At 36.6% G+C, this 20,633-nt stretch overlaps 1 protein-coding gene across 4 annotated transcripts in view; it reads left to right on the top strand.

Annotated features, from left to right (window-relative positions):
• The window catches only part of TMA16 (translation machinery associated 16 homolog), a 117,357-nt gene that overhangs the window by 53,454 nt on the left and 43,270 nt on the right, over window positions 1-20,633 (top strand). For 3 of the 4 annotated variants that reach the window (XM_020969669.1, XM_020969668.2, XM_078149029.1), the window contains exons 6-7: window positions 8,031-8,073; window positions 18,005-19,473. In XM_020969669.1, the coding sequence (XP_020825328.1) occupies window positions 8,031-8,073; window positions 18,005-18,185 (224 nt within the window). In that variant the 3' untranslated portion in view covers window positions 18,186-19,473. Of the gene's footprint in view, window positions 1-8,030; window positions 8,074-18,004; window positions 19,474-20,633 lie in introns of those variants that run through there. The other variant, XM_078149030.1, reaches the window with a different exon arrangement.

Below are 20,633 nucleotides of genomic sequence, written 5' to 3'. Positions count from 1 at the left end.
AGAAAGAGAACTAGGAGAGGGCTGTCGCAGAGATTCAGAGAGCAGATTATCTGATGGGGTTTGGGCCCTTTGCCTCTCACCCCAAAAAGAATTTGGGTCCCATTTGTCTATGGGACTCTCCTTGAATTATCCCACTTGATCAAGGAAGTCTCTAGTGTTTGCCTGAGGCTATGGTCATATCAACTGGCCTTTCACTATTATTGCCTAGCCCAATCTCCCAATTCTATTGCTTCAAACCCAGCCTAACCTCCATCTTCTGTTACCTCCAGATGGCCCCCTGCTACTTCCACCCATGACCCTGTCTAGACCCCATTCTTGACTTCCCAGTCACCTCCATCAAGATCCTCACCAGATCCCTCCCACAGTCTTTCTGTATAAAAGGTTCAACTTGTCTCCATTAAGGGGCTCAGATGGCACAGATTTTTATAATCTAGCCAATAGCTCACAAATGTTCAGATTCCTTAAGAGGTTGGCCAATATGGTGGATCTTTAATAAACCTTATCTTTGGCTAAAAGAAGGCTTGGGTCAAATTCATTCAGGCAGGACCTATGTGTCATGATTTTGGAGGCCCAGCAACCCTAAACCTCAGTATATCAAGAAATTAGTTTATAGTGGCAAATGTAGCAGACATTTCTGGAGACATGAGGACAGGAAAAAAAAAGTGAATTGTCGGTTGGTATCTTTAGAGAGCAGTTGAATGGATGAGGGTGGAAGCTAAATTTTGCCTGGTTTAGGAGTGAGAGAAGTAGAGGCAACAAGTGTGACAGCTTTTTTAAGGCTGAGAAAAGGCATTTAAGATTCTAGGAAGCTTGAGGAGATAGGTTCTAGCATGGGTGGGGAACCTGCCTCTACGAGGCCACATATGGCCTTCTAGGTCTTTGGGTACAGCCTTTTGACTGAGTCCAAGTTTTCCAGAAGAAATCCTTTTTTTTTTTGTGGGGGGGATCTTTTTTTTTCCCCTTTTTTAGGCAGTTGGGGTTAAGTGACTTGCCCAGGGTGACACAGCTAGTAAGTGTCAAGTGTTTGGTCTGAGGCCAGATTTGAACTCTGGTCCTTCTGACTTCAGGACCGGTGCTCTATCCACTGTGCCACCTAGCTGCCCCAACAAATCCTCAAGTTCCCTCCACTGGTCTAGTGAAAACCGGGAAGGAGCAAGGAAAAAGGAAGATGAAGTTTTAAGAGACCAAGAAAAGAGAAGATGATTGAAGTTAAAATCTGATAAAGATCTGACGAAATGGCATCGAAAGGGGTGTGTGAGTGTGAGTGAGTGAGAGAGAGAGAGAGAGAGAGAGAGAGAGAGAGAGAGAGAGAGAGAGGCAGCTCAGTGAGTTCACATCATCAGGTCTGGCGAGCTACATCTTTTGAGTACTGAAAGATCCATGTGCATGTTTTTGCTGAACTGCTGTTCATGATGTTTGAAAAATCATGGAGCATGGAAGTGATGCCACTGTACTGGAGATGGCCAAATATTACAGTTTGCAAACTGCAGTATTTCTAGCAAACTTGTAGAATGTGGTATTGAAGGCAGGAGGAAGATTTGTGGGAATACTTGGGAAAGTGATGCTCCTTATGATCCAAGCTGGCAATAATAAATCATGCTAAGCTAACTTCATTTCCTCCTTTGCCAGGGCTACAAGGCTGATAGATACGATATACTAGGATTTCATCAAGACATTTAATAGTCTCTTATCATGGAGCTATGTGGGTTAGATGATAATTCTGAATGCACCTATTAATTTAAGGATGTGATTAATTATTGTCAGCCTATAGGGAGCTCTCTAGTGGTCTCAAAGGCTCTATCCCTTTTTTTACTTGCTCTGAATTGGATGATAGTTCTAAATTGATTGTTTTTCAAATATGTGAATGACCTGCCATTGGGAGGGATGCCTGACAATGCCAGATGATAACATCATAATTGAAAAAGATAACAGTAGGTTATAACAATGAATGAAGCTACTGACATAAAATATAATTGATGAATTTGAAGTCCTTATACTTCTGCAAAAAATTACTTATGAAAAATATAGGATGGGAGTGAGAAGGGGAGAAGGGAAAGTGTGAATAGACAAAAGTCCATGGAAAAAAGACTAAGTATGAGTCGACAGTATAATGGTGCAGTTTTAAAAAAAACTCATGGGATCTGAAGTTTTATTATTAGAACAATCATGTTTGGAATAGGGTGGCTCTAGTTCTATGTTCTAGTCACTCAGCATTTTAAATATTGTTTTTAGTTCTGTGTTTCACACTCTAGGAAGGATATAAACAGTCTTGTCATGAAACCAGAGTGTAGCAAGGGTGGTGAGAGGACTCGAAAATCTCTTGCTGAGAGAAGATCTGAGGAATGAACATGGTAGCCCCTCGCATATTTGAAATTCACAATCATTTGAAAAAGGAGAGGTTACTTTTGGCAGTTACCTCAGGTAGCATAAATTCCCTGTCCCCGGAGATTTATTTGCAGAAGCTGGACAATGACTTGTTAGAATTCTTCATCAGAGTGACTTGAGCTTGACCAGAAAGGGCCCTCCCAGTGCCCAAAACCTGGGCCTTTTGTATGTTCTGTGTGCTGGAAACAGGTTTTAAAAAGGAAAGATCAATTAATATATACATTTGGTTCTTGTTTTTGTTTGTGTTTCTCTGAGAAGGATAACAATTTACTAGCTCAAGATGAAGAAATTGTGTTGATTAATATTGTATTTTTCTGAGTTCTTGTTGCAGATAAAAATAATATAAAGTGTAAACAGATTGTTTTTAGTGCCCTTAAAGAAGGAACCAAGGAAGTAGTTAATGCTAATGAATCATGGTCATTCCCAAGAAAAGGGTAAAATGATGCTGATGAAATTTCAAAATTAAGCTTTACCATCTCTACAAGTCAATTAAGATTTTTGTTAACAATTATTATAGCTGAAATTTTTGCAGTGTTTTTCATTTATTCTCTCATTTGATCCTGTTAGCAGCCTTCTGAGGTAGGCGGAGACATTATATTCCCATGTTATATGAGAAAGTACATCCAATAATGTAATAATCTTTGACAGTATTACAGTTATGACAAAATTGCTACTTTGAACCCTGAGATGTTTAATTCCTCCTCTTAGTGGTACAGTGACCAGAATACTAGAACTGGAGTCAGGGTTACTTGAGTTCAGATCTCACCTTTGACATTTATTTGCTTTGTAACGATGAGCAAATACCTTCATTTCTCTATGTGTTTCCTCATCTATGTAATAGGGATAATAATAAGTCCTATGTAAATGCGAGCTATTATTATTCCCTCCCCTTCTATGAAAATGATTCTGAGAAAAACTTGGCAGTAATGAATGATTTTAATGTTGATATTAATTTCACAGCTAAAAGAAAAAATCGTTTGCTATTTTTAATTGAGTAAGGATGGCTGGTGGTCTGTGTACATGCTGAAGAGGTAGAAACAATGCTACTGGCTATGAAATGTATTTTGGCTTTCATCAGGTTGACCTCACTCTATTGTAAGAAGCCTTAATCAGTAAGAGAGATACAGATTTATTGTTGGGATATTATTATTGAGATATTATCATGTTAGATTTATGATTGCTATAACTTTAATGAAAAAAAAATACACACTTAGTTTTACAAAAGATGCTTTCCAGCGGTAGGAGGCCTGATGACCATCAAGGACATAGGTTGAGATAGTTATTGTCTGGTAACTTTTGGCTGTTGTTCCTTCCTAAGTATATTTATTTGTATTTGTATTTTATATTTCTGTTAAGTCAAAAAGGACCCAGGGGAAATTATTCAAACTTAAAATTGGGAATATTGCTGGACAATTCAACTATGTAGTGAATAATCGTGTACCTCTTTCTCACTAAATGAGTTGAAAAAGAGAGAGTTGTGTGCATGTGTGTGTATATACAGACATTTATGTATGTAAAAGGTAGAGAGGAGTTCAAAATAAACTACTAAAGGTAAAAACCTTTGCTTCTAGAAATCATTTAGGGTAAATTTTATGCAGATATAATTTGTTAGGGCTTAAGCAAACAAATTCTTTAAGAAATGTTGGAAATACAAATGTTGTCACTTGCCTTTTTTGGGCCTCAAGTTTTCCCATCTGTGTAACATGATGGGGTTAAACTTGATAGCCCAGGGGTGGGGAACCTTTGGCCTTGAGGCCACATGTGACCATATAGGTCCTCAAGCTCAGCCCATTGACTGAATCCAAACTTGATAAAACAAATCCCCTTAATTAAAGGATTTGTTCTGTAAAACTTGGACTCAGTGAAGAGGCCTCGTGGCCTCGAGGCCAAAGGTTCCCTATCCTTGAGATAGCCTGTAAGGTTCTTTCCAGCTTGAAATCAATGTTCCTATAAGATGTAAATGGATTTGTTTCCGTATGTCAAGGATCAGTGATTTCATTATAATTGTGTGAGAGGTGGCCTGAAGTGCAGTTTTCTCAGGCCTAAGCCTGAGTTGAGTTTCACCTTTCTCAAAAATCCGTGTCAGCACAGGCAGTTCCTGGTTGCTCCTGCTTCCTGGCGCCTGCACACATCTAGTTCCCAAATATGGGTATGTTTGCTTCTATTGGGTATTAGTTGCCGTGTTTAGATTGTACGCCTTGAGTACCCAACCAATAGGGGAAAGAGATAAGAGAATGGGAGGGGGCATGCATTAGAGTTGTAAAGCTTTGCTTCTCACTGCTAGCTATTCACTTCCTGGCTGCCCTTGCTTGAGCAGCCGCAAGGGCTGTGCCCTTACTCAAGAGAAAGAATAAAGACCTTTGCTGATCTCTAATTCAGACTCCAAACTCTTGATTTTTGGTGATCACTGTCCCACACAATTGATATTCCCTCCATCAACACACATCCTAAGCCCTTTAGAAGTTAGTGTAGGACATTCTTCATGAATTCATTGAGAAATTTTATACCCTTTAGCTCATCTGGTGGTGAACTTATCCAGACTTAGCAAGGAAATGACAAGCCTACAGTCAGGGGTATGCTAGTAAATGTTAAACAGTTGGCTCTCTGGAGGAAAAAAGTATACGTGTGTATGCATGTTTATATCATACATATGTTTATTATAAATTTTATTGATGTAAAAAGGCTACATAAAAATGTACAGAGTAAAATAGTCTGTGTTCTTTATTGTGAATTCCATACGAGCAATTGATTCTCAGAATTTGTTAATTTTTTTTTTCTGAGCTCTTGTATCTAAAGCTAATCTATGATTGTAATTCAACCATGATTTGACAAATGGAGTTGCATTTCAGTCTACTCTTTTCCCAATACATTTATTGTCACTAAATTTGCCACATGACTTACTATGAAACTATTTCTCAGCCTCATGCAAATTATATTCATTAAACTGAAACCTCTATCAGTTTCGGCCCTGTAGACTATAGTATAGTATTGGCTATTTAAGTCTTTTGTTCATTTTACCTTGTGTAATACTTCTATTCATTATTTGGTTAGAAACTATTTCCCTATCCATAGATCTGAAAGATAATTTTTCCTGGAGCCTCTAATTTATCATGTTACCTTTGATGTCCAAATCATGTATCAATTTCTATATTATTTTGTTATGTTGTGTGAGGTATTGGTCTGTTTCAACCTAATTACTTGCTGATTTTGTTTGTTTGAATAGTGAGTCCTTACTGCAGTAGCTGGAGTCTTTGGGTTTATTGAACATTATGCTACTATGGTTTTTTTTTTCCTCTCTTTGGGAGTACCTGATCTGTTCCACTGACTGATCTCTATTTTTTTTAACCACTGCCAAATCATTTGATGATTACAGCGTTGTTAATATAATTTGAGATCTTGTGCTGAGAGGCTCAGAATAGAATTCTTAGTGAATAGTAGGGAGGGTCCTCTTCCTAATAATGGAAAGGGCAGTGGTAGTTTAAGGAGCTTGAAGAAAGAAGAAAAAGTTTTGTGACTGGCCACTGTGTGGGATGTGAGAGTCTTTGAAGGAAGAATCTATACTGTTTCAGTAAAAGCTCACTTGAGATTAAATGACAGATTTATAGTGTACCTGGTACCCTTAGGTGACTGTCCAGGGATGATTAGTGTGAGACTCAGAGAGAGTATATAATAGTAATACTAATTAATAATAACTAGCATTTATGTAGTGCTTTAAGGTTTATAAAGTGCTTTTAAGATGTTATCTCATTTTATCTTCACAACCACTTTGGGAGGTAGTTGTTATTCATATCCAGATTTTACAGAGGAGGAAACTGAGGCTCCACTTCTTGGAAGGCCTAGTTGCCTTCAGGACTTAGCTTATGTGCTGTGTTGTTAAAAATCTGATTATCTTTGCACTTGTTGATTTTCCCCATAGAATTATAAGCTTGAGTACTAGGACTGTTTCATTTTTGAATTAGTAGCCTCAGTGCTTGGCACATAGTATAGGTGCTTAATAAATGCTTTTGAATTCAATCCAATTTAAATTAAATATTAAAAATAAGCAAATGATCACAGTTTTATTCCTTGTTAATGAAGGGTTTATGTCATTTCTGTTTAGTTTGTACATATTTGAGTCAGAACTGTAGTGATAAAGATTTTCATTCCTTGTATTCATTTAAGTCTTCTAATTCTTTATCATTTGCTTCTCATAGACTTTATATCTGGAAGGGACCTAAGAGGTCATTTATTTGAATTTCGGTTTTTTTTTTTTAAATAGATGAGTAAACAATCAGAGAGGGGCAGCAACTTGCCCCAAATCACAGTGTTAGAAATAAGCAACAGAGCACAAGTTGGAACTCAAGTCTTGTGACTAAAATGCATCTCCTTTTTACTGAAGAAAGTATTTTGAAATTTTTAATGCACTACATAAATAAGTGCCAGCATTATAACTTTACTTTTGATGCTGGAGGCTCAGACAAGAATGTTAAGTGATGCCCCAAAGCAACCCAAGTCTTGTCTGTCTAGTGCAAGAAAATTAGGATCGTCTTTCAAAAAATAATCATTGGCTTTAACGTTAATAAAACTGGCATTCATTAATATAAACCTTAAAGACATTGTACAGTGGTAGAAAGAATAGAGAATATGAGTAAAAGGACCTGAATTTGAGTCCTAGTCCTCCCACTAATGAGCTGGGTAAACTTGGGCAAATCGATTGATAGCTGTATCTTTTAGTGTCTAACATAGGATGTTGCCCATAGGTGCTTGCTAGACTAATATTTACTAACCATCAACTATATATATTTTGGATAACTGAATTGGAATTAGTGAGATCTAGTATTCATTTCTGACTTGGTATATAACTTATTATTGGTTCACTTTTTTTTTTAACAAAAAGAATGGGAGAGATTGTATTTAATCTGGTCTAATTCATGAGCTGTTGGTGAAAGATTGACAGTAAACTATTTTGACTTCTGTTATATATGTTATTTTTATGCAAATTTTCTGTCCTGTTCTTAACTGTGCTTTGAAGATGTAGGTTTTTGCATGTTTTAAGTAACACATAGTTTCCAACATTCAACCTATGAAGATAAAATATTAGTCAGAAATAATGCAAATTCCAGTGATAACACAATAAATTTTGGCTTAATGTGTTTGTTGTTTAATTATACTTGCAAGACCCGTGCTTTTGTAATTTTTGTTTTGGATAGCATGTTTGAAAAACTTAATATGATGAAGAAAAATAAAGCAAATATGTGACTTATTATAAAGGTTTGGCAAGTAGAGTTTGTCAAATTACTTAATCTGTGTGTATATATATATACACATGCTGTTATAATTAAATAATTTGGAATGTTTTGTTCACTTTCACCAGGTCTTGTCCTTTTCATGAGTTTACCATTTCAAATATCTGCTTCCTACTTATCACTTAATGATAATCATTTATAATTTAACTTGATACATTACATTTGTTTAATTTAGTGTTAGCAGTTCTTTACTTAAACAAAAACATGGCCCCTTTGAGTTGAAGATAAATTCATTTCCACATCAAGATTATTTTCAATTTTTTTCTTTTGTATTCCGATGGTCAGTGTGTTGTATTTATGAAGAAACTATGAAATGTATTCATTTTATGTAATGTATACAAATTGTGTTCCTCTTTCCAGAAATTCCTGACATTGTGAATGTAAAACATCTGAGAACTTTCAGGTGAGTCTGCCTACTACATCATTAATGTGACTTTTTCCTCTAGCACATAATTAAGAAGAATCTGATTTCCTTGAAAAGGGACTTCATACAAAAAGAAAGGCTTCACCCTCACTTTTAAGGAGGAAAGTGTTAAGTAGAAAATTATTTAAGCATTTCCTAGAGGTCATTTTGCTTTCTAAACTATAACATTGAAACTACCTCATTGATTATCTCAAGGTAGTTGACTGGCAGCTCTTGATTTCAAAGTTCTGTATTTTCCAAATAGAACCTTCTATCACTTTCCCTTCTCATTCTCCATTTTATAAAAAGGAGACAATAATGGTTCACATTTACACATCACTTTTTGAGTTTACAAAGCATTATATAAGTGTGAATTTTATTCTTATCTCACCTTTATAAATTGGGACAGAATCTGTAAATTGCTTAAATTCAGATTCCCAGAACTTTTCAGCATCATCTTTATCATAGTCCTCTTTATAACATCTCTTCATGATTTTAGAGTGTTATCAATGAATAAATGGCTGTACTGGGGAAAACAGTCCTAAGTGATTGATTGGTATGGTAGATTCATATATCATTTATTAGCAACTATTCAAAGGGTTTCTTTTTTTTTTTTTTAAGAAATTCATATACTTCAGTTCAAGGTTTTTGAAAATGAATTAAATTGTTGTAAGAAATACAGTGGAAGAAAGCTCCATTCATTTTCTTATCTCTGGCATAGCTTCAGAATACATGCCATTATTTTATTATTAAAGATCAATAGGTCTGAATTTTCACAGTAAGGCATAAATTAATGCTATTTGATGACACCCTGCCACCCCGTGCTCCTCACACATAACTAGCTGAATTTCCTGGTATTAGAGCTGTCTTATAGCATTTTTAACTGCTGGATTAATAACAATTTAAAATAATTCCTCGATCACAGGATCATAGATCTATGGCTGGGAAGGGCTGCAGAGGCTGTGTCACCTGCCTACATTCACTCAGCTAGTGAGGTGGCGTTTACATCTTATCTGATTCCAGATATCATCCTATTTCACTTTTGGAAAGCTTTGATTGTCAGGAGGTTGGTCTGTATATCAAGCTGACATCTATCTTTCTTCATCTTCTGTCTGCTACTTCTAGTTTTCCCCCTCCTGCAATGAAGCAGAACATGTCACTTCTCATTTCTTATGATAACCTTTCAGATACTTAGAATCATAGATTTAGAGATGAAAAGACCTCCAGAACCTTTCTTGGATGGTTCTTTTATTTAATTTGTGTGGGTTCTTTCTCCTCTGTCATAAATAACAACTGTCCTATGCCTAGGATGAGAGTTTTTGTAAATTATTATAGCTCATGTGTTCCTCACCCCAGAGATGATCTTCTCTGTTTGGTTAGTCCTTGGACAGTAGTCACTGTGCCCATACTCAAATTCTTTCAGCCTTTTTAGAACCTGCCAGAGCTGTGGACTGCTGGCAAAGCCTTGAGAAGCCTCAGACAAGATTGCCTTCATACTTTGAGGAGGAAATAGCAGTAGGTCTGAAGTGAGTTCAGTTTCAGATGCTCAAATGCATCTGTGGACTCATTGGTTTGGATATAAGATCTTCCAGGGATATAGAGTGTAAACTATCCATTAGTGGCCCATTCTGTGCTGCTCTTTTCTATATCTTCTCATAACTTCGACATAGGGTCCACCCAATACATTGGAATCCTTCTCTTTATCTTGATATCACAAGGATAGCTATTCCTCAGTCATACAACAACACTAGTAGAGTGTTAGAATTAAAAAGAGGAGTTTTTTTTTTCAGGACAATCTTGAGGTCATTAAAGTAGCTTTGTGATTTCCTAAAGGCAATACAGCTGTCTCCTTCTTGGAGGCCCAACTCATTCATTTGTCCTGTCACTGATAGACAGGCCCTCTGTGAGGTGTGTAACTTTGTATTGTATTCTAGGTAACAAACATTTTTAATCTGTTTGTCTTTCTTGTGTGAGTAGTCAGGCCAAACTCTTTTGAGAGACTGTGCTGTTCTTCCAAGAGACTCTTCAGGGGTTTGGGCTTTCATGTAACCATCCCTGCTGAGCTTGGATTCTGCACTGAATCTTCTTCATCACAGTGGCAATTAACATTGGCAAGTATACATTCATAATGTTTTATGTCTCACCTGAAGTTAATGATCAGCAAGGTTGTTGAACAAGGTTATTTCTGAATGTGTGTTACATGTTTCTATATATATGTTATATGTTTCTGTTATATGCTTCAAATCTTTTCATATTTGAATAGGAGATACCATATTTAAGAAGAATCTTTATGGAAGTGGTTTGTTCTACCAAAATAAATGCTTTTCATAAAAATATGGTAAATACATTGGGATATTACTTCTGCTTCGTTTTTTAGATGCCTAACAAAAAAACACGTAGTCCATTGTAGAGTATCTGTTGTGGGAATCTGCCTGTTCCTACTCCTAATTCCATGGTCTCAGTGTGTGTTTAAGTAAATCTCAGCTGTTTTGTATAGATAGAAAAATCAGCATATAGGTCTTGAGGAAGTTAGTGATGTTTTTATTGGTTACTTTATCATTAAGTAATCATTAAGGTCTGAGATTTATTCCATGCTTTTGGTATCTTTCCCTCCTTTAGATACATTGTGAATTCATCCCATAGTATTCTCACAGTTGTCACCTCCAGCACAGATCACCTGTTTACACTTAGTCAAATCCAGTTGCTTTTCCTGATTCTCTCTATTCTCTTTAGTATCAAGAGGGGGTGATTCTAATGTCCTTGATATTGAAGACAATATATTATTTAAAATCTCCATTTTTATTCTGTTTGTTGTACTCCTTCCATTTTCATCTTTAAATGCCCTTGGGTTAACCTTGCTTACTTGCATTTCTTGCCAGACTTTCTTTAAACTGGCTTTGTTTGCCATTGCATCTTTGTTTTATGGGGTGTACTGATCAAAATTATTCATCATTCCTCTTCGTAAGATTTTACAAATGATTTTGTATCCTAAATGGATGTTGGTTTTGGCTGTTACTTCCTTTGGTTTGGCAAGTAAATGGAGTGCTTGTTGATGAAGGGACTTTTTTGGGCTCTGTGGTGTGACGATTGATAGCAGTTAACTGTGGAAAATTGCTAAAGATTGGTGTTGATGTCATTTCTGTTGTCCGCTACCCATTTTTAGTTATCAGTTGTTTTTTTATCTTTAAAATAATTTAATATGTTAATGTCAACATTCAGATCTAATGATTTCTCAGTTATTTTAAATTTAAAGAAGCAATCCTTACAAAGTGGAAGAATGGTCCACAGACCAGGAGAACTCTTTACAGATACATATCACCATGGTGTTTCAGCTATTAAGGCAGAGGGCACAAAAATGAAAGCTTTATCTTGTAAGAACCCACACAGAGTTCCTAGTTAAAGGAAATCTGACAGAAATGGTATTCATTCCTTTTTTAAATAATCAGCAACAAGTCATCCTATGCCATCTACCATTTAACTCTCCTTTTTTCTTAATGATCTTTGGTCCCATGTTGTCCCCATTTTCTTTGCAGTGTTTTGCAGAAAGGGACTTTTTGGCCCTTCAGTTGTGGCAATATAGGGGTTTCTCTCCTAAGTCTTCTGTGTCAAGTGCAGGTAGGCTGTCTTTCTTTGTGGTAAGATAGACCATGACCTTACCATGTTTTTCTTTATCAGTAAACTTTATAATCTAGGTACCCTACCACCAGCAGTCCTGGCACCCAGCATGATACAGAAACAGTGCATTTTTAACTTTGAGGTTAGAATTTAAACCCATGGTACTGGCATTATTCAGGGGGTATTGTGCTCCCAGGGAGCTACAGGCTCTTCTGCTCATGAGGTTACCTGAGGAGATAACTGTTACATTTTGTTTTCTCCATAATTTAAAAAAATGTATTTATTTTTATTCTAAACTTGAACATCAAACAAAATGGACATTTCTGTATACATAGTAGAGCAGAAAAAGAGGGTTGTAAGAAAGTAATGATCTCACATCTCTATTACTTTTGAAATAGTTCAGGATTGAATTGTTTCAATTGCTTACCATATCTTTTTCTCCTTATGAATCTTTCTTTTAGCCTTTCACTAATTCTGATCTTTGCCTTGACAAGTTTGTGGTCTGACTGTGCATAGAAGCTGATTAAGGAATGACTCCTGCCTCAGTTGAATCTTTTTTCTGTCTGTTAACATATATTAAAAAAAAAACCCACATAAATCATTGGCATTTCTGTGTACTACCAACAAAGCCTAGCAACAAAAGATAGAAAGAGAAATTCCATTTAAAAATGGGGCAGAGGGGCAGCTAGGTGGCGCAGTGGATAGAGCACTGGCCCTGGAGTCAGGAGGACCTGAGTTCAAATTTGGCCTCAGACACATCACGCTTACTAGCTGTATGACGCTGGGCAAGTCACTTAACCCCATTGCCTAACAAAAAGCAAAAAATAAAAAAATAAAACAACTGTAGAGAATATAAAATATTTTAGAGTCTACTTGCCAAGACAAATCCAGGAACTATATGAACACATTTACAAAACACTTTTCACACAAATAAAGCCAGAGCTAAATAATTGGAAAAATGCAGTTGCTTATGGGTAACCCGAGCTAATATAATAAAAATGGTAATTTTTCCTAAATTAATTTATTCAGTGCTATACCAATCAAATAACAACAATTATTTCATAAAGCTAGAAAAAATAATAACAAAATTCATTTGGAAGAACAAAAGGTCAAGAATATCAAGGGAATTAATGAAAAAATGCAAAGTAAGGTGGCTAGCTATACAAGATCTAAAACTGTATTATAAAGCAGCAGTCATCACAACTAGTTGCTACTGGCTCAGAAATACAGTTGTGAATCAGTGGAATCAATTAGTTACACAAGACATAGTAGTCAGTGCTTTAGCAATCTATTATTTGATAAACCCAAAGACTAGCTTCTGGGATAAGAACTCACTATTTGACAAAAATTGTTGGGAAAACTTGAAAATAATATGGTAGAAACTAGGTATAGATCAACATCTTGCACTGTATACCAAGGTAAGGTCAAAATGGGTATATGATTTAGACATAACTGGTGATATCATAAACAGATTAGGAGAGCAAGGAAAAGTTTACCTGTCAGATCTATGGAAAAGAGAATTTATGACCAAACAAGATAAAAATGCATAATTTTTATAACATTAAATTAAAAGGTTTTTTCTTTCTTTCTTTCTTTTTGGCTAGTCAGTGGGGTTAAGTGACTTGCCCAGGGTCACACAGCTAGTAAGTGTTATGTGTTTGAGGCTGAATTTGAACTTAGGTCCTCCTGAATCCAGGCCCAGTGCTCTATCCACTGCGCCACCTGGCTGCCCCAAATTAAAAGGTTTTTGCACAAAGCCGATGCAACCAAAATTAGGGAAGCAGAAATCTGGGGAACAATTTTTCCTGCCAGTGTTTCTAATAAAGGCCTCATTAATGAAATATATAGAGAACTAAATCAAATTTAACACCAGTTGTTAAATGGTCAAAGGAAATGAACAAGCTTTTCAGACAAAGAGATTAAAGCCATGTATAGTCATATGAAAAATGCTCTAAATCAATATTGACTAGAGATGCAAATTAAAACAACTCTGAGGTACCATATCGTGTCTATCAGATTGGCTAACGTGACAGAAAAGGAAAATGATGGGTATTGGAGAAGATGTGGGAAAATTGGAACACTAATACATTGTTGGTCGAGTTGTGAACTGATCCAACCATACTGGAGAGCAATTTGGAACTATGCCCAAAAGGCAAACAAACTGTACATACTCTTTGATCCAGCAATACCACTACTAGGTGGTCTGTACTCCAAAGAGATCATAAAGAAAGGGCAAATGTGTACAAAAAAATATAGCAGTTCTTTTTGTGATAGCAAAAATTGGAAATTGAGGGGATGCCCATCAGTTGGGGAATAGCTGAACAAGTTGTGGTATATGAATGTAATGGGATACTATGATTCTATAAGAAATGATGAGCAGGCAGATTTCAGAACAACATGGAAAGACTTAAATGAATTGATGCTGAATAAAGCAAGCAAAACCAGGAGAACATTGTACACAGTAATAGCAACATTGTGCAGTGATCAACTTTGATAGACTTAGCTCTTAGCAATGCAGTGATCTAAGACAATTCTAAAAGACTCATGATGGAAAATACTGTACACATCCAGAGAAAGAACTATAGAGTCTAAAAAAATGTAATCAGTTTCATCTTTTTATGATGTTATTTGGTGCCATGTCCAGTGCCTACAGATTCTTTTCTTGAATAAAGTATTCATGACATAATGGCATGAGGCTGCTATGTAGTGCTCAAGTCTTTAATCTCATCCATTGCTTCTTTGTAACCTATGCTTTTCTCTGTGGTCTTACCATACTTACCCATTCCCACCTTTTAATTGAAGCCACCATATATCAAATTTAATTTTGAAGATCTTTCTTTATCTAGTTCTCTGTAAATTTTCTCTATCTTTTCATCCTCTGCAACCAGTGTTGGTGCGTAAGATTCAATTATTTTTATAGTGATCTTTTTGCAAGTATGTATCACAAACACTGCACTAAAAGATGACCAAATCTCCTTAAATAATGTGTCTTTTGTATATTTGAAAATAAAAAACCCAACTCTGCCCATTTCTCTCTCTGTTTTCCATGGAACCCTTCTTCCATTTAACTGCAAACCTTCTTTCTTCTGGCATAGTTTATACTAAAAAATTTAAGATTTTCATGACTGAGTTCCTCCAGTGGATTCATCTCCATTGTAGTCATCGAACAAGATTTTCACATTTAGAGTAACATAGCCAAATTAAAAATTAGAGATGGTCTAAAAACTATAATTTTCAGTACTCTCAGTCCCCCTTTCCATTACCATGCTACTGTCACTGTGGAAGAGAGACTGCATAGGACTAGGACCAAGAGTTTTTTGGTGTTTGTTTCATGAATTGCCATTGCTAAAGAATTGACCATCAACTGACCATCAGCTTACTAGTGATGAACCTCTTTGTATTTAGCTAGTGTGGTCCTTAGAAAGGAGACTTGGTCTTCTGCTGCTTGAAGTCTTTCTAGCATGTTAGAATCTGTCTGTCTACTCTCTCCTGGCAGAGCTTTTGAAAACTTCTCTTAACTCACAAAAAAATCTGTGTTTCCTGAATGTTCAGCATATGAATGAATGAAAAATAAACATTTATTAAGCACTTATTTTGTGCCAAGTGTTATGTAAGTGTTAGGGATACAAATAGAAAATTTCTACGTAGTTTCTGCTGTGAAGGAGAAAATTCATACTCAAAGTGACTAAGACATATAAATATTGAACTGCAGGACTGATGGAAAAACCCAAAAGTGCTAAAGATATAGTGCTAAAGATATAGTGGTGGGTTGGATGGCAAGGAGTGGATGAGATGTCATTGCCAGGTTAAACAGAGCCAATGGTAAAGCCAGGAAAATCTTAGGAGGAAGTGGCAAGGTAGATGGTAAGGCCTGGTGGTTCTCCCATCTCATCTGAAGGAATTAAGTTGCTGACTTCTTTCTCATTCAAACCTTTTGAAGCAGTCAAGGAGCTCAGGCAAAGGGGACGAAAAAGAGGTAGTATTCTTTCTCCCTACCTCTACATGCATAATCTTGCTTTTAAGTAGTGACTGTGGCTATGTGCCAGAAATTGTGCTGAGTGCTTGGAATAAAAATACGAAAGTGAGCTGGCCCCTGTCCTCAAGGAGTTTACAGTCCAATAGAGGAAGTCAATACATATAATGGAATGGTGGCCAAAGAAAGGGTTATTTTGGTCATGGAAATTAAAGGGATGATAAGTACAGTTAGAGCAATTGATTCATATGCTTTTTCCTACAATGTTTGTGTTGATTTGATTGCTGTTTCCAGAGCAAGAGGTAGAAAGATGGAGGTAAGGGTGAAGATGACTGGGAACAACAGTGTGGTAGGTCTAGGTTGGGCTAGAAATGGAGACTCACCAATCAGAAGCCTAATGCTCATATTGATCTGTATTGCTAGCATTGCTAGTGTTTTTTATTAATGTCTTGCTAGTTTCTTTTATCTGAAATAGCATATTTGAAGGCTTAGCTCACAAAAGCAAGAACCATTAGTGAAAGAAAAGAGATAAACATGTATTGGTGATGGTGAATAGAATCATTTTCTTAAAATGTTTCATTCTGAAGGCTTCTAAAGCAATCCAAGCATGAGAATCAGAACTACTGCAGCCATACTGAGAGGAATTATAGCTCTGTGGAATTGGGAAGATCTGTGTTTAAATCCTGTCTTAGATATTTATTAAGCTGTGTGACACTGAGCAAATTATTTAACATGTAAGACTCAGTTTCCTCATCCGTAAAGTGAAGGTGGCTAGACCTGTTAATCTCTCAGGTGCCTTCTAGATCTAAATCTGTGTTCCCATGCTGAGATTAAACAAGAAAATTGTTTATTAATTAAACACAGCTTTGTTGCTCTACTAATTTCTGAGGGAAAGCAAAAAAAAGAAAAAAAACCTAACTTCTTCAGTAGAAATACCAGCCATATTGAATGTAAAGATTCTGACATGTGTTTTACAAGTTTTCGCATGAACCCACTGTTTTGATAATCATTGATGGTATTTCAAACTGTGTTATGCCTAGGATACAGTAACTTTGAAAGAGCTTATTGTCTTCTAAATCATCTTATAAAGTCTGACCATCTCACTTTTCTATTCAATAAGGTGGCTTCCCTTTGGGTAAAATTTCAAAGCTCACTCTTGCATTTAAAGCCCTTCCCAATCTGGTTCCAACCTATCTTTCTGGATGATTTTCATATTTCACACACTCTGCATTCTAGCAAAATTGGTCTTCTTACTGTTCCCTCAGACTGGGTGTTCTCTTTCCCACCTGTATGACTTTATGGGCAGCTGTCCATGACTAGAGAGAACATGCTCTCTCCTCATTTATGTGTCTTAGAAACTAGTGTTTAGATCGTGCTTCAGTGGTTACAAAATACATTTGATTGTCACAATAACTCTGCAAGGTAGGTGTTACCATCTCTATTTTACAGAAACTGAGGCAAGGGAGGCTTAAGTGACTTGCCAAAGGGTATACAGCTAGTATATGTCTGAAGCAGGATTTGGTCTCTGGTGTTCCTGGACGCTAAGTCTAGTACTATCCATTATTGTACCACCTACCTGCTGTATAATAAGTTTTGCCTTTATATCATGGCACCTCACTTAATTCCTAGTGCATAGTAGGCTTTTAATAAGTGCTTCTTGAATTAAATTGTTTATTCATGTTGACCATTCCCTTGAAGACTGCTTTCTAATAAATGACAGTTCAACAACTGTAACTTGGTGAGATCTGGCAATTTCAGAATTTTCCAGTTGAGGAGGTTACATTGGGATGTGCTACGTGAATCTTCCCTTTTCTCTAACTTAAGTCATTCTTGATGTTTCAAATAGAGAAGTGTTTTATTTAAACACTCAGTGGTGGGGCAGACGTAGATTGGAGTACTGGCTTTTGTAAATGAATGTAGCAGCATTGTACTTAGAGTTTATATAGTTAGAGGACTTAGAATCTTTCTTCTTTCCGTACATTTAGAATCACTGATTTCAACCTCTCTCTTCTTGCATAGGCCTAGTCCACAAAACCCTTGGGCGGGGATGCTCTGACTGTGGCAGAACAGAGTAGAGAACAAAGCTATCTATGTCCCTGCCCTTGATGCTTTTCTACCATGCTGCTGTTAAAGTGCTATAGATAAGTGTTGGTGTTGGTAGCTGTTTCTAACCTACCTTAAGGGGAAAGAAAATTCAGGAGGATAGAAAATGCTCTGTCTTTGACGAATTGCTATTCTTCAGTGCATTAAAATGTGATAAATTTATATTTTCCTTTGTAGTATTTTCACACTTGCAAATATTGATTATTCTCTGCTTTCTTTGTGCTCTCACCTTTCATCTAGGGAATGGAATGGTGATCTGAAGAAACTGCCAAATATTAAGATGAGAAAATTTTGTGCTAATGATGGAATTTCTAACAAGGCTAAGAAGAAACATGTGGTGTCTACAGAGGTAGACTTGGGGAAAATAGACAGGCAAGATGGATCAGATGACTCCGATGAGGAAATGCCAGAGGTGGCCTAGTTCTAATTCATTTGACTGAAGAAGAAATAATTACACTATAGTACTCTCAAGCATTGCTGGTAAATATTCTCATACGAATTTACAGACTGTCTCTCCTGTTCTGGCCTATAAAGTAATATTTGCTGTGCAGTTTTAAAAGAATATGTCAGTAAGTCATATTTGAAGAATAATGCTTAATATTTAAATTTAAGCTGCCAAGAAAAGAACTGGCATGCCTAGTGATCCTTTTACTTGAGTGTATCAGGATGAGGAAAAAGAAATCGGCATATTAGCTGAGGTCTTTTTTTTATCATATAGAATATCAGAACTGGAAAGGACCTCCAGGCTCTTTTAGCTCATACCCTTACTATTCAGGAATCTCTTCCACAATATACCCTTCAAGTGGTCACCCAGTGTGTTGCTGAAGATGCCTAGTGAGGGTGAGCCAATTGTTTCAAGAGTCAGCCTGATCCACCTGGGCTTAGCTTTCATTGTTAGGGAGTCTTTCCTTACATTGAGCCTCACCTAGCCCCATTACTTCTTATTCTGATTCTGCCTTCTAGCTTAGCACAGTGAAACCCATTCCTTTTTATCATGATAGTTCCTAAAAATACTCCTGAAGTGATATTCTTTATCATATTTTTTGGTTAGGTGTAAGAACTTGTTTCCTTAATGTGTTTATATATAGTTTAGAAGCCCAGAGCAAGGTCTTCACTACAGTCATGACAAACCCAACCCTTTCATCATTATACCACCCTCCCTCCTTTTTTTAGAAGTAGTAAGAAGTCTTTGTGTAGAAAGAAAACATTCATCACTGACATATTAATTGTTGCTTTCACAACCAAGAGAGTGGAAAAATTAATAAGAACCACTAGTGTCTTATTATGTTAATTCCCCCTCTTGGTAAGTTAATGTCTCTTTTAACTGGGGCATAAATGAATTCTGGTTGCCTTCCTAGCTGGTATATAATTTTGTGATTTCCTATCATGAAATATGATAGATATTTCTGTAGCAAAAGCAGTCTTAACATAGAAGATATCTATCTACGCATTCTTTCCAAGGGATGAGATAAATTGACATGCCTTCCTTCAGAATTTAGAGAAACAAAAACATTTGCTAGAAAGATGTGGTTATTCAGTGTTATTATTTACAACATACTTTTAACATGTGTCATATTCATAACATAAGTGAATTGTTCAGGGAAAGACAGGTGGAGAGATTATTTTTTGTTAACTTAAAACAATTTGTCAGTGTTTAAAATATATATCCTTTATGAAGGCTAAAAATAAAACTTATTTTTATATTGGCAGTATTAGGTCCTTTTTTCCTTCAGTGTTATAGTTCATTCTTATTTATTTCATTAACTTAGGTTAAAGGAATGGTTTCATAATTATATAAAAATTTCACATTTTGCAAGCCTATGGAAACTTTGTATTATCAAAATGAATCTTGTAGTAAGTGATTTATGCCAACAGAGATTACAATGGCCTGTAACTTAGTAGGTAACTTCTAGTTGCATGAGGATCATTGCGGTTCTTTTTAAACAACTAATGATTGTTAGAGGCAGGACTTAAACTGAGGTAATCTTACTTCCTCCTCCAGCCCTCTATCCATTACACTATGTGTAGTTTTGAGTGCTAACAGTTGTCAAGTACAGTGAAGATCCTAAGAGCTATTTCTGCTTCTTACTATACTTGATTCCCCGACTCCCTTAACGACATTGGATCATGATTTCTCCATCTGCAAAATGAGAGGGTTGGACCAACTCTACCTGTAAGATCCTTTCCAGCTGTAAATCTTTCCCTCTGCTCTTGTTTTCTTGGGTCTAGTTGCTTCAAAGATTCAGCTGTCAAGTGGTGGATAACTTGGTTAAGTAAGGAAGTTAGGAATGAATGTGAATTGTTTCTTAAGCTTAGTTCTTTCCCAAACAAAAGGAATCCTAAATAAGAATGTCATTCCTAGGGAGCCAAGATGGCAGAGTAAGCATTAAATTGCTGCAACTCTCCCATATTTGCCTCCAAGTAACCATAAAATAGTGCCCCAAAACAAATCTTGGGTGAAACAGTCTTTTAGCCCAAGAAACTTGGAAGATTGGAAGGAAAGTCTGTCTCACTCAGGTAAAAGGGGAACACAGTCCAGGACAGGAAGTGTCCTGGGAAGGGAGCAGCAAGCCACACCTCAGCAAACCAGCAGTAGATCCTGAGCCCCAGTGCGATGGAGCAGGCAGATGGCAACAGCAGGACCCCACCATGTGTCTAAGCATATCCAGGGGAATGGGCAGACTCCAGCAGGCAGACCTCCACGTGTTTCAGTGTAGATCTGGGCAAACACCTTACTGGTGCCTAAGCAAACTAGGCAACTGCAGAGGCCAGCCCCCATCACGTGCTTTAGCATAGCCTTGGGCAAACAGGCAGCCTCTAGTAGCTGAGTCTCTACGTGCATTCTAAATCTGAGCTGTTTCCTGTAATG

Source organism: Phascolarctos cinereus, unplaced genomic scaffold (genome assembly GCF_003287225.1).
Source record: "Phascolarctos cinereus isolate Bilbo 61053 unplaced genomic scaffold, phaCin_HiC Scaffold_9;HRSCAF=440, whole genome shotgun sequence".
Taxonomy (NCBI): Eukaryota; Metazoa; Chordata; class Mammalia; order Diprotodontia; family Phascolarctidae; genus Phascolarctos; species Phascolarctos cinereus.
Note: the sequence above shows the minus strand (reverse complement) of the source record. Positions and strands in the feature narration are given on the sequence as shown.